The sequence below is a fragment of the Pristis pectinata genome, chromosome 11 (assembly GCF_009764475.1).
Source record: "Pristis pectinata isolate sPriPec2 chromosome 11, sPriPec2.1.pri, whole genome shotgun sequence".
Classification (NCBI taxonomy): domain Eukaryota; kingdom Metazoa; phylum Chordata; class Chondrichthyes; order Rhinopristiformes; family Pristidae; genus Pristis; species Pristis pectinata.
The window spans coordinates 17,619,021-17,646,941 of record NC_067415.1 but is presented as its reverse complement, the minus strand read 5'-3'; the positions used below and the strand labels follow the sequence as shown (position 1 = coordinate 17,646,941).

Below are 27,921 nucleotides of genomic sequence, written 5' to 3'. Positions count from 1 at the left end.
CTTTCAGACATTGATGCTCACTGAGGTGTGTGCAGAACTGTTCCTAGAAAATCCATTTTGTATCAGGCCATTTGCTGAGAGGCCTCCTCTTGTTCTAAAAGTCAGTCTACTCTACAGATCCTCAGTTCAGCTTCCTTGTTTTATTGAAGACCAAGAGGAATGGCCACCAGGAAAGGCTAAGAGGAAAGCCCCAAGGTTTCACAAGATCACAAGATAAGGGAGCAGAAGCAGGCCATTCGGCCCATCGAGTCTGCTCCAAGGGAAAAAGGAAAAAGAAATGGGGTGGGAAAAAAAGAGAAACAAAAAAAGAAAAAAACTATTCTAATCCCATTTGCCAGCCTTATCCCCATATCCCTTGATACCTTGACTATTTAGATATCTGTCTATCTCCTCCTTGAATACCCCCACTGATCTGGCCTCCACTGCTGTGCGTGGCAAGGAGTTCCACAATTTCACCACCCTCTGGGTAAAGAAACTTCTCCTCATCTGTCTTGAAACTGTACCCTCTAATTCTAAGATTGTGCCCTCTGGTCCTGGACACGCCCACCAAGGGAAACAGCCTAGCCACATCTACTCTATCCTTACCTGTCAACATTTTAAATGTCGCTACGAGGTCCCCTCTCATCCTTCTGTACTCCAGCGAGTACAGTCCAAGAGCCGACAAACGCTCATCATACTTAAGCCCTTTCATTCCTGGAATCATTCTCGTAAATCTCCTCTGAACCCTCTCCAACGTCAGCACATCCTTCCTAAGATGTGGGGCCCAAAACTGCGCACAGTATTCCAAATGAGGCCTCACTAGCGCCCCGTAGAGCCTCATCAACACTTCCTTACTTTTATACACTATACCTCTCGAGATGAATGCCAACATAGCATTCGCTTTCTTAACCACCGATCCAACCTGGTGGTTAACTTTTAAGGTATCTTGTATGAGTACCCCCAAGTCCCTTTGTACTACCACACTATCAATCTTCTCTCCTTCTAGATAATAATCTACCCGCTTATTTCTACTTCCAAAGGGTACAACTGCACATTTCTCAACATTGAATCTCATCTGCCATTTCCTTGCCCATTCTCCTAAACTGTCTAGGTCCCTCTGCATTCTTTCTATTTCCTCTATGCTCTCTACTCCTCCACTTATCTTGGTGTCATCCGCAAACTTAGCCACACAACCATTTATTCCATCATCCAAATCATTGATGTACAAGGTAAAAAGGAGAGGCCCCAACACCGACCCCTGCGGCACACCACTAGTAACCGGTAACCAACCAGAACGAGATCCTTTTATTTCCACCCTTTGCTTCCTGCCAACCAGCCAATTCTCCACCCATTTTGCTACCCTGCCCATAATTCCATGACCTCTCATCTTATTAATCAGTCTCTTGTGAGGCACCGTATCGAAGGCCTTTTGAAAGTCTAAATACACAACGTCTACCGCCTCTCCCTTATCCACCCTACCCGTGATTTCTTCAAAAAACTCCAATAGGTTGGTCAGACAGGACCTCCCCTTCACAAAACCATGTTGACTAGGTCCTATCTTGCCTTGCGCCTCTAGGTATTCGGTAACCTCGTCCTTGAGGATAGACTCCAATAATTTTCCCACCACTGACGTCAGACTAATAGGTCTGTAATTGCCTTTGTGCTGCCTCCCACCTTTCTTATACAACGGAACTACATTCGCTACCCTCCAGTCCTCCAGAACCATGCCAGAATCTATCGATTCCTGAAAAATAATCGCCAATGCCTCCACTATCATTTAGAGCAACAGGATTTGCAACATTTTAGATGTCATGACTGTACCATAGCAAATTGTAGTAAGTTTTCCAAAGCCCAGATACTGTTTCTGTAATGAACTCTCCTTCACATCAATCATTAGCAAACTGACAATAATTGATCATCTTTTTGAATAGCAGATTTAGGTTGGATTTCCTGATGCTCAACATTAAATTCTTCGTGCAAGTTGAACACAAGGCTCCCACTGAATTATTAAGGTCCAGTTTGGCAGGATGTTGAACACTAACAGCACGATCTGCCAAGTCTGCTTGCAACAGCACCCACACACACTACCAACCCTACCAGTACAGCAATTGGCAAATGATCTTCATCAATTAACATTCAAACCAAATTGGTAGCCTAATTTCCCCCAACAGCAAGCACCACCAAGCTCACTTTCAAGGTTATTATTGTAATTAAATAACACAATGATAGTTCTTGTTGATCCATGGAGTTCCAAAGCAGTGACTTAAGCAGATTAACAGACGCACATTTTCTACCGGAAAGAAAAATTGTGGATGTTGAAAAATCCAAGTCAAGAGAGTGCCAAGAAAAGTGCTTGAAGTAAATCAGCATCCAAACAAAAAAAAACTGTACAAGATAGTCAGATTTATCCTGCCTTCCCATTATAACCTGTGAAAGTTCAGGCTAATTCTAGAAAAAAGTTCATTTAAGGTTTTTGGAAAACAAATATAACTGCAGATGCTGGAATCTGAAGCAAAACCAGAAATGCTGGAAGAACTCCGCCAGTCAAGCAGCATTTATGGAAAGGGAAGAGAGTTAGGGTCTTCAATCTGAAGCATTAACTGTTTTTCCATAAATGTTGCTACACTGACTGAATTCTTCCAGTACTTCTGGGTTTTGTTTCATTTAAGATTCATTACGGCCTTTCTCCTCCTGTTTTGGTCAATCACCTGGCATGAAATACCTGCCAAAATTCTAGTTCATCTGCCTTTTTTTTTAAAAAAACAAAGTCTTTATCTTGAGGAAGGCCTTATCTTAAAAGAAAACCTGCGAAGAGATGTGCTGTGCTGGGTTTGAATGCCATAAGTGTGACCCTGGTTATTTTGGCAATATTTCTAATTTTGGTGTAAGCTCATTGTTTCAGTACCCAGTTACTTTAGTAATAGAGTGCACATGACCATTAGTTCCCTTTTGTTCATTTAAGTGGGAATTTAATCAAACAGCACCACATCCCAACTGTTTTACCTATTTGAGCAGTGTTTTGAAAGTGGAGGTGGTAGTAGATCGCTCACAGTATCAGAAGAAAACAGAAAGGAAGTTCTATTGGACTTGAGAGCTTATCTAGTTGATTTTCTTTCAGCAAGGATGTTCTCACTGACGCAAATAGTTTTGTGATGGTCTGAAATCATTCTGAAGGATGTCACTGATAATTTCTATGGTTATGAAGATAAGTTAATATACGTACGTCACTGTCTCTTTCATGCACAGGATCTCAGTTCACCCCATGCACTATGACAGTGCAAGAGTGAAAATACACAAATGGTATCTATATTTAACATTGAATTATATATTTGGGATCAGTAACACAATTACTCAGCATCCATCCACATCAGTTTCAGACAACTTAAAATTGTAGGCTCTTTCTGGGCAACACTATGCCTCTATTCAACTTCAAATCACAATAAGAAAATAAGAGCAGACATGGTAGTGTAGCAGTTAGCGTACACTACACAGCGCCAGCGACCTGGGTTCAATTCCGGCCACTGTCTGTAAGGAGTTTGTATGTTCTCCCTGTGTCTGCATGGGTTTCCTCTGGGTGATCCGGTTTCCTCCCACATTCCAAAGACATACAGATTAGGAAGTTGTGGGTATGCTATGTTGGCACCAGAAACATGGCGATACTTGCAGGCTGCCCCCAGAACATCCTATGCAAAAGATGCATTTCACTGTGTGTTTTGATGTACATATGACAAATAAAGAAATCTTATAACTGGACCCTCAAGCCTGCTCTGCCATTCAATACGATCATGACTAACCTATCTCAGATCACAACTTCTCGTCTCTGCCAGGATTTATCTACCACTGCTTTAAATACTTAGATCTAGCCATGATATGCAAGCCATATTTCTAACTAAGAGACCAAATCCCACCAGAGGTCAAGCAAGAGTGACAGGGTTCCTCTTCTCAAATCTTCCTTAATGGAAGGGAATTCTTTTTTTTAAACTTTCTCGCTGCTATTGTGCCCTAGAGCTCAAGATGGGAACATTCTGGAAGGAGACTCACTCCCGGTGGGTTTGGGGTGGGGTGGGGAGGGGAAGCATTTCAGCTTTTGCATTGTGTACTTTTGGAGTTTTGTGTCTGTTGGAAGGGAGGAGAGTTACAGGACAAATGAAAAATAACCACTCCAGATCCACGATCACTCCAACCGTAGTCATTAAGCTGCAGCATGCAGATGACACTTGCGCACTTAGAGGCAGAGCTACTAGTCACTGTTGACTCCTTCACTGTAATGTACACAAGAATGCACCTTACATTAAACATCCAGGAAAGGGCCTTTAGCAACTTGGCCCACGACACAACATTTCCTGATATGAAGGTCCATGTGAGATCCCAGAAACACAATCACTCTCCATATCTCAGGAGCCACCTCTCAGTGAAAGCAGATACAAGTGTTGAAATTCCTCATTAGCCCCAGTGATCCAGCACAGATTTCAGACAAAAAAAAGCACAAAGATCAAGACCTCAAATCCAGCACAAAGCTCATGGGCTATTAGCAGACATACAGCAGGCACCTCAAAGCACTGGGAGGTACCACTAATAATTCCTATAAAATAATCCAAAACTATCCCTACCCCCAACAAGGGGACATGGTCAGGTTAGAAGGCTGTATATCACAAAACAAAAACCATTTATTTACTGCTCATAATGGAGTGGAGAATGACAAGTGTAGAAATAATAAAAAAATATGGGGACCCTTGTCCCACCCAAAAATGTTTTGGTAAAATGTACTTCAGTAATTATGGCCTAAATAACAAGAGAAAAATAGTGGCAAAGGCAACAGTGGACGATTAACCATCTTTCAACTCAAGTCTTCCCTCTACAGAGTTGCTGGAAACACAAGGCGAGGTCAAAGCATCTGTAGCCTTGGCCAGTGAAGGCCCAACCAAATGAAGAACAGAAACAATTAAAAGGAATTACTTACTTTTTCCTGATTTGACTCAGTAAATGCAAGATTAGAGTAACCCACACAAGGGAGAACAAAAGTACATAAAAGCTGAATCCCCCACCCCCCAGAAGTGAGTCTCCTTCCAGAATGTTCCTATCTTGAGCTCTAGGGCTCAATAGCAGTGCAATTAGTTAAAAAAAGCTTTTAAGTTGCAAGAATTCCCTTTCAATACCAGGTTGACAGGAAGTTACATTTGTTTTACGTGTACAGCAATTCCAGGCAGGTTAACTGATCTCTGGTTTGCAGGGCTAAGGGGCAGAAATTAGTAATGATTCACAACTTAATGTACTTCTACTTTCCCAAGTCACTATTATTTCACACAGTGAATGGTGTTGGAATTTGCTACTTTCTCAAGCATATTGAACCAAAATAGTCAAGATTTATTACCACAATATTATAGTCAATGTTTGTTTTTCTACTGGTTTAGAAAGTAAAAGTGTACAAATGGTTGATGATAAACTAAAGATGATGTGGAAATGGGGAGACCATTTCATATTGCCAACATCTTGGGTCAAGAAATAATTCCAATAGTATGCAATGATCTTCAATGGGAAAACAAAACACTACACTTCAACATGAGAATCTGTTTATTGATTTGAAGCAAATTCAGAGATTTAAATATTTAAAAAACGGAACAGTATTATTTAATAAAGTCCCAGACTGCTACAACAGGCTGGATTCCAAATCTTGTGCCTGGTACTTTTTACCCAAAATTTTCCTATTGCTACTGGATTTTTAAATAAAGATAGCTTATTAATAAAATGGATCCTTTCTTCCAGTTGTAAAATGCAACAATTTTCTAGCTTTCATTAGTGGGGGTGGGGGTGGGGTGGTGGGTGGATAGAGAATGGTTGAGACAATTCCATAGTGTGTACATGGTCCCTTGTTAAACAAACTTTAGTAGTTGTTTGAGGCAGTGCTCAAAGATATGGAAATCAAAAAGAAATAAATATCATACAACAAAACAGTATGTTAGTTTTAAAACTATTTCAAGCAAAAACTATGCATTATGTTTACAGAGAAGATTCTTAAGAAAATCTGGCAACCATCATAGCCCGTTTCAGTTGTTCATAGGTAATAAACATCACTATGTTCCATGATCCCAGGCGTAGAAATGATGGCATAAACCTGGAATGAAATAATTACACAAGATTATAGGGACAGACCGACAACACACGTGCACATTTTGTCACATTACAATGTGATACCAAATTGTTTCAAAATGACAATGATTTTTGCTAAGATTACTTTAGTTGCCACAATTCATTTTAAACTGAGATGAAGTCATGCAATTTTCCTGCCTCAAAATGGGAAGAAGAAGTACAAACCAAGTTTCAAGTTGAATAATGGAATTAAGGTTTTAAAGAAAGTTTTGCTTTGCAAAAAGATTCCACTTGCTTCGTGATTATTGGTCCTAACAGCTGCCTTCCACTTCATACTATCCCAATATCCTGTTCAATTTTTCATCTCACTAGCATGCACCTCCCCAAAGAACACTCAGCAACACCAAATGAGCCACAGTTCTAACACAAAAGCAAAATATTGCAGATGTTTCAATTCAGTGTCCTTTAACAGTTTCTCTTCACAGCAGCTGCATGACTGAGTATTTGCAGTATTCTGCACTATATTAGGAACACCCGAGACAAGCACTCACCCTTTATAGAAAGCTGTAACACCTTCTTTTGTAAACATGGTTACTGCACAGTTTAAGGCACTGTTGTACTGGCCAGGGGCAGAGTTCATGTATCTTGTTTTCACTACATCAACAGGTGAAGCAATAAGAGTTGTGCAGAATCCAGCACCAATAGCAGAAGAGAAATGACATGGAAGGTTATCTGTAAGGAAAACATTAAAAAGATTGGCTCCTGCATTAATGACCTGGATTGTTGTACCTCAAGCTTATGTCAACATACTTCCCAAAATTAGATCCATTTAAAAAGACCAAAGTTATTCTCAGTAAATGTCAGGATAATTGATACTTGCTTTTTAAAATCATAACACATTTTATAGAAGCTTTAATTATGGTTATTCTGGAAATTAGTTGAAGGTGTCTTTTCATTTGGATGTAGAGAATAAGGTGATGCAAGGAGTTTTCATGACTAGGGTGTGAAGTGGCATGGAGGAGATGCACAGATATTTGAGTAGTGACAGTGGGACTCCTTGGAGTGAAGCATAGAATCAAGCTGCTGTCAGCAGCAAAGGGTTGAAATAGGAACCCCAGAAGACACTAATCATGACCACATACTTGCAAGAATGAACAAACTACTATAGACATTACAGTAATCCAAGTTTCTATTTTACTTATTCACATTAATCCTCCAATATAGGGAAACCACTCTCAAATGTACATTTGCTGAACTGGAACAATTTGAGAATGCTCCCATACCAACTAATTCCAAGAATAGAAGTAAATTGTGTTCTTTGCGAGAATTTATGTAGCCTTTAGAATGCAATTTCAGTGCAAACTACATGCATGAAAGAAAATAGCTTTTGATTTCATCTCCCCTGGATTGATAAATTGAATAGGCTCTTTACATTGGCCTACTTTTATTTTAAAAATTTTGAATTGAGAATGTTGTCACAATTTAAATATTCCAATGTATAAATCATTCAAGAATATAGCCCACTTACCAGTCATGAGATCATTCTTGAGCAACAGGTCTTTGATCAGATCATATGTCACAAGCTCTGTGCAGTTCACAATGGCATTACGGGCAATATTTGGTAGGGTACCTATGGAAAAAAATTAAATCCTGATTAAATGATAACCTGTAATGTTAGTTATTCAGGTAGTTCCTCTCCCTCTACATCATCATCCTAATTTAACAGCTAAACTCTACTGCACGTCTTGAGAGGCTGGCAAAAGGGAAGTAGAATTAGAAAGAGTGAATTTGTATCCCCCATTTTGGGCAAGTCATACCAAGAATGAAAGATTTTCCAACTTTGTTCACCTTCCAAATGTTAACAATTAGATCACAATTGCATAAGAATATGAAGTTCCTCAGGGTTTAAAAAACTTGACTTTCCCCTTTATGTAAACCTTAAATTATGAAGGTGTTAGAAGACCAATTCAGTGATAGTCTATGGGAGGGGTTATAATCTATACCCAAATCTAGGCTGATGATGCCAAATGCAGATCAGTTATGTAGTGATAACACATGCAACCTCAGGAGATGGGTCTTGCAGTAAAATATGGATGGGACATTAATACTGATGGGCAATGTTCTTTGAAGAATCCATTACTCTAAAGTGAGCTCCAAAGCTGTACTCAGAATTATGCAGTCACAGGTTTACAGAAACTACTGGAAGCCATGGCCTTGAACAGGATCCAATTTGATTCTCACTGCTAGTTATCAGAAGCTTACACCTGAACTACAGATAAAGTATTGTAGGAACCTTTTCATTTCAGCTATTGACATCCAGGTTGTGCTACACTTGGGCAACCTGTGCCCATTATTAAAAGCAGGAAATGCATGAATGTTTAGTTAAACGTGCTTCAGTATCAGAATCCAATTGCTATAAGAACTCCAAAATATTTAAGACCACCAAGAAGATAGTCCATTCTTTTCAAAGTCAATCAATTGAATTTATTTTGCAAAAGGCTGTGCTACTAGTACCAATCCTGCCAATTAAGCAAAGTATTTACTCAATTAAAGTGACAGCATGCCACCCAGTGTCTACTCTCCTGCAAAAGATTTCATTTTTCTTATCACCTGTTGTAAGTCTGTAACCTACTAATTTATGGTTAGAGTTGGGTGAAACAATTCCAAATAATAAAAAAAAAGTACTAGATACAAACCTTTCCACAGCCCCCGAATACCTTCCTCCTTGGCGATGGTTTTGTAGGCTTCAATGGTTCCATTGTATCGTCTGTTTGGACCAGGTATATTTGCTTGTGCTTGAAACCTCACTTTCACCACATCAGTTGGTTGGGCAAATGCCACAGCCATGGCTCCCGTGGTGCAGCCAGCAAGCAGTCGGCTGCCAATGCCAACATCTAAAGAAATTAACCACTTATTAAATACTGGACGTTGGAGGAGCAGTAAAAATCTTCACTGTGTTTTATGAATGTAGACCAAAAGGAAACTAAAAATTTTCCAATTTTCAAATCCAAATTATTTGATCAGTGTTGCCAGTAATTGACAACACTAACACAATATACGGTGCCAGTGAGTTGTCGACCCTCACTGAACCATCTGTAACCCTAATGCAACAAATCAGCCTGAATCACTGTTCAAGCTCTCAGTTCTGGTCTTTTCTGCCTGGTGATCAAATAAAGAAATTTTAGTCAGGTTTCCACTGGGCATTGCCTGACAGACAGAATCCCAGGAAAAATTCACGGCACAAGTACCTGACATCAATACAAAGCAGGGAATTAAAAGTAGGTTGCTTTCTGTGATCCGAAACTGGCAAGAAAAATATTCTTGTAGACTGCTCAGTAACCAGTCTTCCAGTTCAGTGGAACCTTGTTTAAAAACATTGGAAGAACACATCCATTTGGTTTATCCTTCATCAAATTAAAGCTTCCTCCTATATTCAAAAGAAAAATTATACAAGATGGATGGAAAAACACCCACAGGTCTCCCATATTTGGAGTTGAGCAATCTTCCACAGCAAGATGTCACTATGGTAGTTAATTGCATATTATACTTACGTTCAGATCCTTTGGTGTAGAACTGTTTCACAGAATCATAGAGTCCAATGCGCACAGAAGCAAAGCTCATCTGACGTTGGAGACCAGCCACCAGGCCACTGTAGAGGCTTCTTGGTCCCTCATTCTTGACCATTGTGGCCATGGTGCCAAAGACACCCCTATACTTTAAGGTAGTCATCTCTGCAGCAGACTTGGATTCGCCTTGAATCTGTGCAGGACAAAAATTGGATGAACATCCGCATTGTGATTTGGGCTCAGCCCAACTCACATGTAGACTAGTCTAGTCTAACACTTAGTCATCCCAGATTCGGCACTTGGTCATCACAGGGCAATTCCAGCTTGTAAACTGTTATTTGTAGGGAAAAAATTGCATATATAGAAATATAGTAAGTAGGGGTTTGATGAGAAGCAAGTTTCATCATTTGTAATCACTTATTGTTCATAGAAGCCATAGTGGGTAATGTAGCTCAAGCATTAAACACCAAATCAGAAAAAAATGACAGGTTTCAGCTGTTAGTTGCAACATAAATACAGACACAACAGGGGGTCAGCATGTGGTTGAACAATTTGTTCCAACTCCTTGAGGTAGAAATGTGTTTCTATTACATATAGCAAATGTGAGATGTAGGAACAAATTAAGTTGAACTTTGTCTGAGATTTGGTTCTGTTGATGTGAATAACAGAAGGAACAAAAATCCTACTCCTCATGTTTACATGACTAAACTTAGTTCCTTCACGGTAGTGCAGGCTTCTTTACTGGTTTTAATGTTCTGCCTTAGGCAGTCCCTCCAGATGCAGGATGAATTGTTTCTACTCCAGTTGTGCAGGTTGAGGTGGTTGATGCAGCCAGTGTGGGACCCATGGACTTTGCCACAGGGGTAACCTAGTGGGTAGTTTAGGAGGCAGTGTATTCCTGCCAGCATTTACACAGGACTTGTGCTCCACCCAGATGAATGGAGATTCTGAATATCATTCTGAAACATTCCTTCTAATTTTCCTCATTTTCTTGCCACATAGGAAGCCATTCGACCAGAGTATTTCCATCAGCTCCATTCTCCCACTTGCTTCCCTGTAACCTATTCAGTCTCACATGCCCATTAACTCCACACTGATTCTCCAAGCAACACCAAGGGCAATTTACAATAGCTAATTAACCTGCTAACCATCAAGTCTTTGGATGTGGGAGGAAACCAGAGCTCCTGGGGAAAGCCCACACAGTCACTTGGAGAATGTGCAAACTCCACACAGACAGCACTGGAGGTCAGGACTAAACCGAGATTGATGGAATTCTGCACTGGGGCATTGCCCAAACCATTTTGTCACCCTTGAGCCAAGGCTTCCCAAGAGTCAGTGGGGATGTTACAATTCTCCCCCCAGAGATCTTGTGGTGGAGCTCAGAGTGTCAGCACACCTGAGCCCACTAATTCGAGGCTATTGGCTTGGCCAAGGATGCTGAAGTTTATTCATCCAATCAATTAATTTGGAGTATTTTACAGAGACAGGATTGGTTGCATCTTTCCAGTGCTTCAAAGTTTCTGCTAAAGCAAGCACATACCTCTGAAGCACATGGTTCACAGTTGCTCAGTAGACCACAAACAGGCTTTGAAGTCTTTATCTTCAAATGCTCTTCCACCCCACCCCTCCCCTTCTCAATAATGGACCTTTATCAGCTGTTCCTACTGTGGATTTGTTTTAGTTAATTGCAAGGCCTGTTCTCCTCATGCACTTCAATGAAACAGTTGTTGGTGACGGAGCTCAGCCTCTGAATGCGTGCACGCACAAGCACCATCTGCATACTACATTTCATTGACTGGAGTCGGATTGACCTTGGGTCCGAGGTGCCATTAGGTTAAATAGTTTCATATTTGCCCTGCAGATTGGCTTCACTCCAACAGGAGTCTTGGGAGGCAAGGTACAGCGAGAAAGATGAAGTGTGTTAAATGCAGAGACCCAAGGACAAACACCGCTCTCCCTCAATCTGAACTAAAATTCAGTGAATGGTTAAAGATAAATGAGATCTAAGAAATGTTACTAAGAAATAGGTTTCTGGTACATTTCAAAACAAAAGTTAGTAAATTGATTGAAGTTAAAAGTGGAGGGGAAAAACAAAGAAAAACACCCAAAAAAGCATAGTGCAAATCAGATGTACGCCGGTAATGTATTCTGTGGCAAGCCATGTACTTCCACAAGATAAGTACCAGGATCTTACCTGTAATCTGACTTTAGCAGTGTCCAATGGGAAGGTAAACAAGTCAGCTATGCAAGCTGCTGTCCCAGCACCAATAAATTTCACAGTGGCTGTCGGAGGAATGTCTGTAGGCTTGAATCCAACCATTTTCCACAAAGTCACGATAAGCAACAAGGTGATAAAATCCTGCTGTGTCTTGCAGGAGACGAAAAGAGTGATGAACAAGACAAATGGACTCTGCCCGAGCCTGTGGGGGGGAAAAGGAACAAAGGTTTTTTAATATCATCAGGTATTTAACAGCTTCACTACAGTTTCTTGGATTTTGCAGACTTTGCCAGGTTGAAACCATCTTCAATATTCCCAAGTACAGCTCCAATTTGGAATTCAGAGTTGACAACCTGAGGGATTATAATGGATGTGGGCAATCCCTCCTCTTTCCCTCCCTCAGTGCAAGAGTTGTACAAGCCCACTGAACTCTGAAGAACCGTACTGCTATAAAGATGGTTCTGGTCACAAAAAGATTTTCCTATCATGTTTTAGGGATTATTCTGGAGTTATGAAATTATGGATGGTAGATATTAATTAAAATGAAAACCAGTCCTCAGGAAATAAAACCTGTTCAATTTAACTTCAACTGAAACTTTAAGGCTTCTGAAACCATCACTGGGTGTGGGATATTCTGAATGTGTACCATTGAAATTACACAGGGGAAGACAATAGATAAATGTTCATGTTAATTGGTGCTCATTGAAAACTTCAGGACAAGATCAGGGAAGGCATTAAGTGGGCATCTCCTGTATTAACACACAATTAAAGGAATATCCCTACCATTTAATGCACAGTTCAGGACAGATCTGTTTTGTCACTTAATATTCTAGCTAGTTGTATATTCAGGGAGCCATCCCTCACTGTAACAAAAGAGGTACATTTTAGGTGTCTGGAGTTTGTGCTGAAAAGCTTTTGGACCAGCCAGCAGTATTGAATATTCAAAGCAGTTCTGCCAGTTGGAAGGTGCTACCATGGGATATACAATTCTACAAAGTTACCTGTCCATATTCAAAATGTTAAAGTGGGTGATTATAGCCATTGAAACTAGTTAATCATTTGTTATCTTTGTGTTTAAAAAGTATAAAGCATTGTGCAAGAGGAGTTAGATTCTCTCCAGAAGAGCTGTTCTGTCCAATAAAGTTATATTTCCCTGGTTACAGCTTCCATGTGGCTCAGTTTAGTCAGTTACAACAGCATGTGCATCAGATTGTTAAGCACAAGCAAATCCTTCTACTGCTTTACTGTTCTAGAAGTGAAGAAAAATTGCTGGTGATCGCAACACAAATATTGAATTGTCACTTGAGATGTTTAGGAATGAAAATTGAAGATGAAAGTTGCCCGAGAAGTTCATTCCCCTGGATAAACTAATTTCAGAGAAATGCACTTTACTGTTAATTCAATCATCTTTGTTCAAAAGATTTAACCATCCACTTGTTCAAATTAACCAATATTTTGAAAAAGCAAAATTAGTTGTGCTTAAAATTGATAGTACACTAGCTTTTAATGTAATAAGTAACTGATTTTTTTTTAAAAAAGGTCTCGTTTATTAATCCAAGATGTCCCGTCAGATAATATGTTTAAGGTTTACACAAACACTTGATTTGTATTAATCTTTTCTGCAAAGCTAACAGAAGATAACTCAAAAACCCTTAAAACACTTGTCCAAGAACAAAATGACACTATACCAAGCCCATTTTACACACTTTATTCTCGGTTCTTCAGACCACACCCTTGTATTCTCAGTGCCCATAATGTCAGAAACAGCACAAAAGCAATTTGATCCATTAGATCCTGCTCTTTCAAAAGCCATCCAGTTGGATGTACTACTAAGTTCTCCCCAAATACCTGAAAAATAACTCCATTTGAATCAGTTGCCAGCACCCTAACGAATATTGCTTCCCAAATCAATCACCTTAAACTGACCACTGCAAACAATTCACCCAAACACCATGAACCTTCCTGTTTAAGACTCCAGAAAAAAAAAGGAGAATCTCAGCTCCTCTAAACATCCAAGTAAATAATCCTTTCTCCCTAGAAACATTCTGGTAAAGCTTTTGAAATACTGTACCCAGAACTTTCCGAAACACTCCAGCAGAGGCCAAATTAGACATTTTCCACAATAACATTGTTTTGCTGCTTTTTCACTCATTGCCAGTAAAGCCAAGGGTCCATTTTGCTCTGTAAAATGTCCCACCACCTTCAAAGACATGCACAAACACCATCAGATCTCTACATATACCCACTATGGATTGTACCATTTGTCTTTTATAGTCTCAAAAGGTCATACTTCACCTACCATTTGTCCACTTGTGCCACGAAGTTACTTTCTCTTGAGATTTATCACCTTCCTCCTCACCCTGTACAATAATACTTCAAAGACAGTGCAAATCTTTCAAGTTTGAAATTGTGCTTTTTACTCAGGTAATCAATACACATCAGGAACAGCAGTGATCTCATGTACTGAACTTTGGGAACCACCACATACCTGCCCCAGTCTGAATGACATTACGAGGTTTATCTTTTAAGGCTTGAGGAAATAAGTTTTCATGATCTACAGGTATCCTGCATTTCATCCATAGGGTCTTTTCTCAGAAAGTAGAGTGGACATTGTCCATAAAAAGAATCAAATCTCCTTCACTAAGGCAAGCACAAAACCAGGTGGGATCTCTTGACTATAATGTAAATGCAACGACTGCTGCCCACATGCAGTGTACGCAATTTTTTAGCAGCTAGACTTGACTAGGATTTAGTGATGATATTAATTAGAAAAATCATCCTCATTACTGGGAGGAAGAGGAAAAAAAGTGCAATAAAGGGTCATAATTGGAACCACTAGAATAACCAAGTATTACTGGGCTAATATTTTTTTCTTTAAAGTAGATTTTGCCACTCAATAAATCAGCCAGAGTGCAAAACATTAAAGTTTCCACATATTCTCAAAGCTTTCCAAAGTTGTTATTCTGTCAGTTCCCTTGTTGAGAAAATCATGTTATTTCCATAATACACAGATGTAGGAGCTGGTGAGACAATTGTATCGCTGCTCTGCTTGTTGTCAGCTCTTCAGCAGACCTGCCACAATAATGAGTTAGGTAGGCACTCATAAAGGGTGCCCTGCTGTGGATTTGGCTATTGGCTGAACATGCACAAAACAGCAGCTGTCCCTCCATTTCTGCAGTGTAATGGGTGTGACAAATTCATTCTAGCTGGTTCTGATGTTCATGGGCAAATTAAATGAGATTTGTTCAAGGAAACTGCTCCCCATCAAAACAAGCAAAGGGAGTGGCAGATTTGGGGTAGGGAAGACATGGGGTACTGAAAGTTTAAGAGACAGTTTTAACTTTCTGCACACAAGGGCATAAATAAAAACTGCAAAGTGCTTGCAATCTTTATGGGAGGAGAGCCGTGAAAGGAAGGAAGGAAGGAAGGGAGGGCCCATTTAAAAAAAAAGTCATGTCTCATTAGTTTCAACAAGGAAGACCACTATTTGGGATTTTTGGGCCTCGTTATAACAATACAGTAGGCCACAGACCAATAGGTCAGAGTGGGAGTGGGGTGGAGAATTAAAGTAACAGGCAATGGGAAGCTCAGAGACACCCCTGTGGACTGAATGCAGATGCTCCACAAAGCATCTCCCACCCTGACCCAGTCTGCGGCCTCCTGCACTGTTACAATGAGGCCCAAAATAAGGCTTGCGAAACAGCACCTCATTTTCCATCTGGGCACGTTGCAGCCTTCTGAACTCTTGTATTGAATTCTACAACTAGATTTCTCTGCATCAGCTCATTTGTTTCCCCACCCCCACACAATTTTTTTTGGAAAACTTCAGAATGGAGGACATGCCAGGTTTGTCCTCTTGCTCTGCAGTTCACAACTTCTACATTCTTTTGTAAATGTCTCACTCTCCGACTGCTCCCACTCATTGACCAGACAACCTTGCTTACAATTCATCCCCATGGTCACCCTGATTTTATCCCATCAGAAGCATTCTCTCCTGCTCCCCCCACCCCAGTTTCACAAGTTTCATCTCTCCTTCCCAGTTCTGACCTGAAACATTAACTCTTTCTCTTCCCACAGATGCAGCCTGACCCAAGTGTTTCCAGCATCTTGTTTTTATTTGGATGTCCAGCATCTGCAGATTTTAGAGCAACAAAGAAAAAAGTGCTGGAGGAACTCAGCAGGTCAGGCAGCATCCATGGAGGGAAATGAACAGTCGACATTTCAGGCCGAGATCCTTCATCAGGACTGGAAAGGAAGAGGGCAGAAGGGTCAGGGGAGGAGAATAAGCTGACAGGTGATAGGCGAATCCAGGTTTTGAGGGGGGGGGGGGGGAGAGAAAGAGAAAAAAAGAGTGCAAATGATGAGAGAAGCTGGGAGGAGATAGGTGGAAGCAGCAAAGAGCTGAAGGTGGAATCTGATAGGAGAGGATCGTGGACCAAGGAATGAAGGGAAGGAAGTGGGGAACCAGAGGGAGGACGGTGTGGATGATGGGCAGGTTGTGAGGGCAGGGATTGTCTGCAGATTCTAGTTATTCATTCAGTGCAGGAAGTTTATGTAATCTATCTCAAATAAAAATGCAATCGCCACTTCATTTGGATTGCTATTTTTCTTGTTTTCTTTAAAAAAAGGATATTCAGGAATACACCTCAACTTTTATTGAAAAGAAAGGCATATTGAAATTCTTAATGAGCTCTGTGCTACATTTCCCTGCTCCCCAAAAGGGACCATACTGCTGGGACCAGTGTTTTGGGAGCAGGTGGAATGGAGACCTGGTTTAAACAAATCATTACCTGGCCTCAAATCCAGTAAATATGTTATTTGGATTGGTCACCAGCTGTGGAAGACAGAAATGAATGCACCTTATTAATTCAAGCCTCCTTTTCCCATGAGGCTTGTTATTTGTGTTTTGCACACCATGTTTCCCTGGAGGACATACTTGGCATGGAACATGATCTGTACAGGAATATCTTACACAGAACTGTCAGCAAGTCCTTGTGAAGCATCAAAGCTGGCCTATCAAAAAATAACACTCTATTCTGCAATCACCACAAAAGCAGTATAATTGGTCACCATCACATTGCTGTTTGAGAGCTTGACATGTACAAATTAGATTGAGCTTCCTTCAAGTACCTATATTTTTTGGAACAAGGTGCTATACAAGATAAAAATTCTAAATCAAGCCTAGAAATCACTCATTAGAAGCTGCAGTGAAAGCTCCAGCATTTGATCTAGGTCAGAGTCATACAGAACAGAAACAGGCCCTTTGGTGCACCAAGTCCACATTTACACAAATCCCATTCTAAGCCCATCAACTCCCCACAGATTCTACCACTCACCTACACACTAGGAATAATTGAGTGGCCAGTTAACCAACCAACACACATGCACTTGGAATGCAACCTCCAGAGGTCAGGATTGAACCCACTTCAACTGGAGCTGCAAGGCACCAGCTCTACCAGAAGCTCTATAGCACCATCCAATCAGTACTCAGCAATCTTACATTCCAGCCAATTCATGCAAGTTAAAGAAATTAACCAAAAATAATTGATCAGGTGTAGAATGGGAAAATTAGCCAGGCCAAATCAAAAAAATCATGTAACAGTGCTGCCACTAGCCAAGGAATCTACTTCAACAATCTCCACAGATGAATGATATGCCAGTATCGTGAAGTTTAATCCATAAAGAGGAGATTTTAGGGAAACAAATTGGGGGCATGCCAGTGGATCTGCATTCCTGACCGAGTGAGTCTTTCTGTTATATTGAGAATTAAGTAGTAATTAAATATAAATAACCTTGCTTAGTTTAAAGGCAGAAAACACCACAACTATACAGGTTAGTCAACACTTGTAGGGAGACCATAAGTGTGTAGAATTGACCATTCAAAAGATCAAAAAAAGCACCTCAGTAGAATTGGAAAATGTAGAGGTAAGCACTGAGGAGCAAAAGAAGTGGATAACAAAAAAAAAGTTGGCTATTCGATGTTTTGTTTCCCCTCAAGTCAGGGAGATGGGTTTGGTGGGCAGTGTATACCATTAGTAGAAAAACTACATTAAAAATTGCCATCTCTTCCATGGAAGGACTGATTGGAGCTCCACAAGAATAATTGGTGGGGATAGAAAGAAAAATGTTTTATCTGAGAGCTGGGGGAAGGGGTGTTTCACTTGTTTCTTCCCCTTGCAAATACATCCATGTCTCATTTCCACACACTTCAGAAGAGATTAATAAGATGTAGCCAGTGCAGGAAAATTTTAAGATTTGAAATAGATTCTAGGGTAGTTCTCTTTGCAGACTCAGTGGGTGGAAATTTATTTAACAAAAATGACAAAGTGAAAAGGACCCATCTTCCATAGCAAAAACAATAATATACAAAGGGATCAATTTTAAGTAATGCATAGCAAGTTAAGAGAAACTGAAGACACGTCCTCAAAAACATCAGCCGGGGAGTCTGGAACTCAATACTCCAGTGGCGACAGAAACCCTGACTGCATTTAAAAAGTACCAGGCTAACCAGTTGTAGAGCCACAGACCATGAGGCAATGGACCAAAAGCAGGAAAAATCCATCTTGGGCAAACAGCCTACTCTATCACAAGTATGCACGATTCTGACAAGCAAGCATCCTACTAGATTCTTCCTTCTTGAGCCCTTTGCCTCTTCTACTCATCACCTCTCAGCTTATTACATCTTCTCCCCCTCCCACCTGGACTCACCTATCACCTGCATATGTGTACTCCTCCCCCACCACCTTATTCTGGCTTCTGCCCTCTTCCTTTTCAGTCCTGATGAAAGGTCTCAGCCCAAAACATCGACTGTTTATTTCCCTCCATGGATGCTGCCTGACCTGCTGAGTTCCTCCAGCATTTTGTGTATTGCTCCAGATTCCAGCATCTACATGGAACACTACAGCACAGTACAGGCCTTTCGGCCCACAATGTTGTGCCGATGTTTTATCTTGCCCTAAGATCTATCTAACCCTTCCTTCCCACATAGCCCCCTATTTTTCTATCATTCATGTGTCTAAGAGTCTCTCACATGTCCCTAATGTATCTGCCCCCACAACCTCTGCCGGCAGTGCGTTCCATGCACCCACCACTCTCTGTGTAAAAAAAACTTACCCCCGACATCCCCCTTAAACCTTCCTCCAATCACCCTTCAAATTATGTCCCCTCGTGTTAGCCATTTGCATTTGCAGATTTTTTTTATGTCATCCTACTTACAGATTCTTTTATGTATACCTATTCCACCCCACTTTTGAGCAAAGTTCAACCTGCAACTTCAACTGCTTGTTAGTCCCTGCCAACATTAATTGACCAGCAATACCTTCCCCACAGTGGCGTTTTGATTTCATTCTCCTGTTCATTTGTAGCTTTAGACAATTGCCACTGTTCAAAGCTGATAAATTGAAAAGGAGGAAACAAAAGCAGGAGTTAACCTGGCACCATCCTCCAATTCTGCTTGCTTTTAAACATTTAATATAATCAGGCTGTTGTTGAAGGAGGAAGCAGCTGCGTAATGCAAGGGCTGAAACACAATTGGTCAATTCTGTTGCTAGCTTAGACTGAAACTCGGGTGACATCGGCCCTGCCCAATGAAACCAATACTGCAAGACAAATAACTGCCTCCACTTTCATCAAGAAACACGAAGCCAGAGATAAAATGGAAAAACAACCCATGGCAGTGATAAAAATCTTTTTCTAAAAATAAAAAGGACACACAATACATGTGGATTCATGTCATAAACTACCCAGTGCAGTAACAAAATAGCTGTTGGTGGTTCAAAGCAAATTCTGAGCTCAGTCAGTTTTTAAATCACGCAATGCCCAAGGCTACTTATGGAACAGTATCATGAAAATCACTATTATTTATTACCCTTTCAGCTTACAAATTCCTGAAAGCCCAATTGGCTATTTTCTCCCCTCATTTGCAGTTATACAGACACTAACATGCAAACTAGCAGAGACTGGGGAGAAGCCACCAGCTCTGCAACAGAGAAAGCTCGCCATGGAAATGTCACAATAATGTCTGAGGTACCAGGGTTGTCAACCACCAAAACCACTTTTACAGCATCTTTAATAGGGCCTTATGATCCTTCATAAAATGCATGTGACAAAAAAAAACAAGCCATTCAATTCACAATCAGGGCGAGCTGATGGTAAAAGAGAAAATATTAAACAAGTAATTGAGCACCTCAGAAGCAATTAGGGTAGTTTATCATTCATGTACCAAACATTGACTATTTTTGAGGAAGTTTTTTTTAATATAGCATTGCTTCGGGCTGTTCTTCTGCATAGAAAAAAAACAGGCCTGATGCAGGGTCTCAATCGGAATCATTGACTTGTATCTTTTGCCTCTACAGATGCTGCTTGACCCACCAAGTTCTTCTAAGATTCTGTTTTTATTCTAGACTCCAGCATCTGCAGTCCCTTTGGCCTTCATGTCCACAGAAAGAGACCCTTCGGCCCACTGTATCCATACTGACCTTTTTGCCCATCTACACTAATCTCATTTGCCTGCATTAGGACCACATCCTTCTATCCTTTTCCTATTTAAGTGTCTGTCTAAATGCCTCAAGTGTATTAAATGTATCTGATTCCACATCGTCTCTGGCAGCATATTCCATACATTAACCACTCTTGGGGGAAAAATCTCATCCTTCAGATCCCCTTTAAAATTCCTTCCCCTCACCTTAAACCCATGCCCTCATTTATTGGATACTCTTACCAAGGGAAAGAGATTCTGACCGTCTACTCTATACCCCTCATAATCTTGTACACTCTTAAAAATCAGGATACCCCTCAGCATCTTTTGCTCCAGTGGAAACAAGCCCAACCCATCCAATCTCTCCCCATAACTGAAGTTCTCCAACCCAGGCAACATCCAGGCAAATCTCCTCTGCACCCACTCCAGCACAATCACATCCTTCCTATAGTGCGGCAACCAGAAATGCAGACAATACTCCAAGTGCAGCCTAACCAGTGTTTTGTAGATTTGCAACACAACATCCCAGTTTTCATATTGTGCCCAACCCATGAAAGATGCCATATGCCTTCTTCACCACCTTATCTACCAGTGTTGGACTTCCAAGGAACTATGGTCATCTCTGGCTTTAACTATCCTTTGATGAAATTGGAGGCTGTTATTTGTCTTGCTCTGTTGGTTTCATTGGGCAAAGCAAATGTTACCCAAGCTTCAGTCAAACAATAGCAACAGAATTGGCTTAAGTATAGGTAGGACCTTGGCGAGACCACACCTGGGATTGTGTAATGTTTGGGTCTCCTTGTGTGTAATTTTATATTGTGCAATACCTTATTGAATGCCTTCTGGAAGTCCAAATATACTACATCTACTTTATTCAACCCATTTGTTAAAACCTCAAGGAACCCAAGCAAAGTTGTCAAACATGATTCCCTTCCATGAAACAATGTTGACCCTTCTTGATTTTTTAAATGCCCTGCTGTCACCTACTTAAAAGTGGATTCCAGCATATTCTCAACGACAGATACTAGGCCAACTGGCTTATAGATTGCCTGCTTTCCATCTCTCCCCTTTATTAACTAGTGTAATTGCAGCCATCATTTTCCATTTTTCCCCAAAATCCAGTGAACTTTGATAGATTACAACCAATGCATCCAGTATCTCTGGAGCTACTGCATTAAGAATCTCCTCACCACATTTAAACAGTACTTGGATGCACACTTGAAGAGCTGCAGTGTATAGAGCTCTGGAGTTGATGGTGGTAGCTGGGATTGGGTTGGGTAGCTCATTGTTGACTGGGACAGAGACGAAGGGCTAAATGACCACCTCCTGCATCAAATTTTCTACTGCGGTCATACCACATAGATTATGGACATCTGCTCATTAGAGAAATAGATTCTTCCTATTTACTCCACAAAGGGACACAAATGTCGCTACTAAATCTCTTCTTAACCTCTATTCCAAGAGAAACAACTCCAGAAATGCTAATCTCCATTTAAATGGAGATTCTCCACCCCCTTTCTGGTGTAATCCAGTACACCACATTCCAGTTCAAGAAAGTGAAAAAAACTACAACTTGTTTCCCTCCTGAGAGTGGACAAAATGAAAGTGATAAAGATCTGATTTTACACATGTACAAACTTCTAGAGAAGTAACTGGAAAGGGTGCAAAAAAAAAATAATTACAAGGGTGTTCCTGGGACTGGAGGGTTGAGTTGCAAGGAGAGACTGGATAGGCTAGGACTTCCAACCGTGCCCCCCCCCCCCACCCCCACCGGAGCGTAGCAGGCTGAGAGGTGAACTTATAGTTTTATGAAATCATGAGGGGCATAGACAAGGTGAAACTCAGTCTTTTCCCCAAGTTAGGGTTGTCCAAACTTAAGAGAACATAGGTTTAAAGTGGGAGGTGGAAAGATTTAAAAGGGACCAGCGAGGCAACTTCTACATACACAGGATGGTGCACAAATGGAATGAGCTGCAAGTGGTAGAGGCAGGTACAATTATGACATTTAAACAGGAACATGGATTGGAAAGGTTTAGAGGGAAATGGGCTAAGCGCAAGCAAATGGGACTAACTTGGTTGGGTAACCTAGTCAGCATGCTGGGCCGAAGGGCCTGTTTCTGTGCTGTATGACTAAGTTTAATTTACTAAATTTAATTTACTTGTTCTCAGATTATGGGCAATAATATTAAACAGACCTATTGCTCATCTCTTAATTGTACTACTGAGTGGCTAGCCAGACAATACGAGTTAACCACATGCCAGGTAAGAGCAACCGGATCCTTGTCTACACACCCATGACAAGTGCAGGAAACAGATCTCCCATCCTTTGTTTCTTCAAAACTTGACTTACACCAATCATCTCTCTGGTCATTTAATCCTCAGCACCTTTCACGGGCCTCTTCTTTCTTCATTTCTCCCTGCCCGTGTATCCATTAGTGCCTGCTCCCACCCTTCACAACTCCAACCTTTCCAGTTCCAGCAGAAAAAAAGCCACTAAATCTGAAATGTTACTCTCATTTCTGAGCACAGGCACTCACCAACCTGCTACAACCAATATAGCTCCTTTTGTACCAGATTTATTGAATTACTCATGAAATTGGAAGCCAGGAGTATGAGAACTAAACTACTTTACCTCATGATTAATCCAGAATAATTTCAAGCCAAGCAAATGCCAATAAAATGGGAAATGCAAAGACCTGCTTAAGACCCAAATGTAAAAAACAAAATCGCTCAAAACTAATATCAGAAACCAAAGCACCTTTAAAACCAGTCAGACACTGAGAATCTTAAACTCTGGGATCACTTGGGGATAGAAACTTGCCGCCATCCTTCCCCATTTCTGACCTCAAGGAGAATCCAGAGCCACTAAATATGTGGTCAACTCTTAAACTCCTTCTGAATTGTTTTAGCAAACCACCCAATATGGACAGGGCAATGCTGGCCTTGCCCGTGATATCTAGCTCACAGGGGGGATAAAGTAGAGGCAGTTAGCTTTTGTTGGGGGGAGAAGAAAAGGAGTCAAGTGTTATGGAAAACAGCAGGAAAGTGCAATAGAGGCCAAGGATGGACCAAGTCTGAGTTTTTCCCTGGCAATTTTTGTTCTTATTTCGATTTCCAGAATCTGCAGCCTCTTTTGATTTTCAGTATTAAACACTAGTGTTCAGGGAGAGTTGGGTACATAAACCACATTGCAAGCAGTGTATGGCAAGCAGTGAGATGCTGGCGTACTAGAGTAGGAAATCCTTGCTATGACTGTACAAGACACTGGAAGGTTTGAGGATACGAATCAAACGTGGGCATATGTGACTAGTCCTATAGCATCCTATATGTGAGGCCCAATCATTGGGGACGTTTAAGGAGGAGATAGATGGGTATCTAATTAGTCAAAGTATCAAGAGATATGGGGACAAGGCCAGAAATTGGGGCTAGATAGGAATAGTTTTTAGTGTAGCTCATGGAGCAGACTCGATGGGCCGAATCTGCTCCTTTGTCTTGTGATCTAGTCTGGATGGGCACCTCGGTGGGCCAAACAACCCACTTCCATGCTGTATGACTATGACTCTATGTCAATGCCAGGGACACTGATCACAGCCATAGAGTTTCCAACTCCAGCCAGGCCAGGGAATCATTTCACAGCCCACAGAATGTGTCTCCAGCCAGCGCCACTGATTTAGATCACAGCCAGTGATAGAATCTCTGACTAATCTGATTCAATTGTCTGGCCTAGGACCCCACATTACCACCATCTTATATCCATCCATCGCTAGTCTGTCAGTCCTAAGAAATATTCCACGGGACTATTAACAGATTTTTTGAAAAGCCTTACTGCTAAGGTCATGTCTGACCATCTCTTGTTTGCTCCCATTGCCCTGTGATATCCGGACACGTCAAGATTCATTGGGAGGGGCAAGACTGGGATGAATCAAACCAGGAGGCCACACTCTAGCACCCCGGAAGAGACACCGAACGGTGTGAAGCTACCTTCAAGTCAGACGCAGTGTGCCAGGGCAGTTACAGGAGGGCCGAACAGGGTTCTCTAAAAGTATCCCGCTCGTTGTAGCTCTGTTTAACTACGGTTTGGGTCTGCCGCTGTTCCATAGAAAGTTCAGAAATGAGACGCCAAATGATCATAATACAGGTTCTGAAACGAGAAGAACATCACAAACCAGTTAGCCCACTGCCGTTAACCGATACAACACATTGCCAACTGGTCCTAACGATAACTGTCCGCGCTCCTCAGGACAATACCCGGAAAAATATCAATTGTTCTGATGGTTTTTTGAGTCCCACCCCGGTCTTTTTTTCTTTAAGAAAATGCAGTTTATAAAAAAAACGCCAAAAATAATTCCCATAAATTGTCTTCAATTAGACTTCAACAAAAAAAAGCACAATACCACGCGTTCTAAACACAAGTAGCAATCCAGAATATTCTTACAAACTTCACAAAAGGTCTTTTTAAAATGAATACCAGCCTCCACCATCAATGAATTGAACCTTTTAATTGAGTAAGTCCTTCTCCGGCGAGGTGACAACGTGCTGCCTCTGTGCACAGAGGGCGGTCCGGTCTCTGACCCGGGCTCGATCTCTACACTGGACCGCCGGTTCCACTGAACGCTCCGGCACCTCGTTATATAAACGCCGACACCCCTCCTCCACCGCTCGGCGTCACTGACGCTACACAATAGGGGGGGGGGGGGGGGGGGAACCGCCCTCTCGCACCGCCGGCTGTGGGCAATGCTGGGGACGTTTTGTTTCACTTCCTCCGTTATCTCTGCACTGTAAATTGTATTTTCAAATTGCACTTTTCTTTTGTTACTTGCAAATATCTCAGTACATGTATTACAAAATAAACGCCGTGAGTCATGCTGGAGACTTTGCCCAGCGCAGATGATTAAGTCAGAATTGATTGCAACGGCTTACATTTGGGTGATTGGGGCGAGTCGGAGGTGGTGAAACGAACATTAAAACAAAAAAAACTGCAGTGCTGGAAATATGCAATAAAGAAAATGCTGGAAATAGCAGGTCGGGTCGCGTCTGTGAGAAGACAGACAAGAGCTGGTTGAAAACCCTTAGTCAGTTCTGGTCGCCCAGCTATGGGAAGGGCAGCGTTAAGCTGACAAAAGGTTCAGAAAAGATTCAGAAGGATGTTACCGGGACTGGAGGGTTTGAGTTATAAGGAGAGACTGGATAGGCTGGGGCCAAAAAAGAAACTGCTGGAGGAACTGAACAGGTCAGGCGGCATCTGTAGAGGGAAATTGCCAGTGGACATTTTGGGTTGAGACCCTTCAACTGGACTGGGAGATAGAGGGGAGATAGCCAGTACCAAGAGGTGAGGGGCAAAGGGGTGGAGCAAGAGCTAGCAAGCCATAGGTGGATACGGGTGAGGAGGGGTGGTAGGCAGATGGAGGAGGCTGGGAGGTGATAGCTGGAGGCAACAAAGGTCTGAAATGCAGCATGGAAAGTAAGGGAGGTGGGGTGGGTAGATGGAAGGGTTGGAGGAGGGGTAAGAAACAGTAAGGGAGAGGGGTGTAGGACGAACTGGATAGATCAGGAGGAGAGAAGAAAAAAGGGGACAGAGGGGGAGCAGGTTACCTGAAATTGGAGAATTCAACGTTCACAGTGCTGGCTTGTAAACTACCCAGGTGCTGTTCCTCTAGTTTGCATTTAGCCTCATCCTGGCAGTGGAGGAGGCAGAGGACAGACCGGTCAGTGTGGGAAGGGGAATTAAAATGGCAGGCAAAACCAGCAGCTCCAGAAGGCCACGGTGGACAGAGTGCAGGTGCTCAGCAAAGCAGTTGCCTTGTCTGCGCTTGGTCTCACTGATGTAGAGGAGGCCACGTCAAGAGCACCAAATGCAATGGACAAGGTTAGTGGAGGTGCAGGTGAATGTCTGCCTCACCTGGGAAGACTGTTTAGGGCCCTCTACTACATCAATAACCCAGTGTAACTGCACTGTGTAATGAATTGACCTGTACGATCGGTTTGCAAGACAAGTTTTTCACTGTACCTCGGTACAAGTGACAATAACATACCAATACCTTCCAGGTGAGGCAGACATGAGTGATCCCTTCAGAAAGGGGTGGAGAAGGGAAGATGTAGCTGGTGGTGGATCACACTGTGGCTGACAGAAATGTCAGAGTGTTGTGCTGGATGCAGAGGCTGGTGGGTGGGGTAAAGGATAAGGACCAAGGGAACCCTGTCCCTTTTCTGTCGAGGGAGAGGCAGGGTAAGAGCAGAAGTGCAGGAAATAGAGGAAATATGGTGAGGGCTCCATCAGCAGCAGTGGACAGGCTGGGGCTTTACTCCCCTGGAGCATAGGAGGCTGAGGGAGACCTTAGAGAGGTGTATAAAATCATGAGGGACATAGGGTGGATAGTCACAGTCATTTTTCTAAGATAGGGGAATCTAAAGCTTGAGGGCATAGATTTAAGATGACAGGGAAAAGATTTAAAATGGACCCAAGGGGCCTTTTTTCCACACACAGGGTAGTGGGTATGTGGAACAAGCTGGCAGGGAAGTGATGAAGCAGGTATAATTTACACAGGTATGTATAGGAAAGGTTTGGAAGGGCATGGGGCAAATGTGGGGAAATGAGACTAGCTCAGGTAGAGAATTAGTCGGCATGGATGAGTTGGGCCAAAGGGCCTGGGCCTGCTTCCATGGTATGTAATTTTATGACTCTATAATGTAATTCAAAGCTGGGTGGGAGAGGGAGAGGGAGACTAGAAGGGTGTGGATGGTAATTCTGGATCAACGTCCAAAGGTTGGAGATGATGTGGAACAACTTCAGAGCGTGGAGGAAAGAGGGGTGAAGGTCAGAATGGGTGGGGGAAGGAGGGGAGGTCAGGGGAGGCAGGAGGAGAGCTGGGTCGGAGGGTTGAGGGTGTTTTTGGCAGAGTGGGGGAGAGGAGAATATGCAACACATTACCTCAGGTTGGTAAGAGGGAGTGCAGGGTGGGACGGAGGGAGGCAGGGTTACAGAGAGGCAGAGTGTGGTTCCAGTGTGCAAGAGAGGGAAAGTAATGCAGAATGGAAGGTGAGGGAGAGTGGGGGGTGAGGTAGGGCCTGGATGCAGGATGGGTGGGGAGTGAGGGTAGACTGTCAGTAGGTTGGGGAGAGTGGAGGAGGGGAATCAGGGTTCCAGGGTGAGGCGAGAAGAAATTGGGGGGGAGGGCGATGGTGAACAGGGCCTCCGGTGTGAGAGAGGAGGGTCTCGGGATTCCAGGGTGAGGGAGAAGAAGGGATCAGGACTTGAGGATGAGGAGGGTGAGCAGAGATCAGAATGATTAGAAGTGCAGATGATCACATTGAAACTGGGCTGGAGTTCAGATGGGGGGGTGGGTGGGTCACTGAATTGTTGCAAGCATTGGCCCAATACATTGAACTCATCAGTTATGAGCTGGGCTTGGACATCAGGTGGCAGGAAGGTAAGGTAAGGTATCTTTATTAGTCACATGTACATCGAAACACACAGTGAAATGCATCTTTTTGCGTAGAGTGTTGTGGGGGCAGCCCGCAAATGTCACCACGCTTCCAGTGCCAACATAGCACGCCCACAACTTCCTAACCTGTACGTCTTTTGGAATGTGGGAGGA

The 27,921-nt window shown here is 42.2% G+C and overlaps 1 protein-coding gene across 3 annotated transcripts; it reads right to left on the bottom strand.

Annotated features, from left to right (window-relative positions):
- Nucleotides 1–5,532: 5,532 nt before the first annotated feature.
- On the bottom strand, nt 5,533–24,963 carry ucp2 (uncoupling protein 2). Of its 3 annotated transcripts, none has more exons than XM_052025888.1 (8): nt 24,821–24,963; nt 24,308–24,467; nt 11,827–12,052; nt 9,618–9,825; nt 8,763–8,960; nt 7,595–7,696; nt 6,618–6,798; nt 5,533–6,091 (listed from the first exon to the last, which is right to left on the bottom strand). In XM_052025888.1, the coding sequence occupies exons 3-8, from the start codon at nt 11,950–11,952 to the stop codon at nt 5,992–5,994; spliced, it is 915 nt and encodes a 304-aa protein (XP_051881848.1). In that variant the 5' UTR covers nt 11,953–12,052; nt 24,308–24,467; nt 24,821–24,963; the 3' UTR covers nt 5,533–5,991. The 3 variants fall into 3 exon arrangements, with proteins under 3 accessions (XP_051881848.1, XP_051881847.1, XP_051881849.1); XM_052025887.1 differs by having other exon boundaries at nt 24,795–24,927; XM_052025889.1 differs by lacking the exon at nt 24,821–24,963 and adding an exon at nt 24,762–24,784.
- Between the last annotated feature and the right edge of the window lie 2,958 nt (nt 24,964–27,921).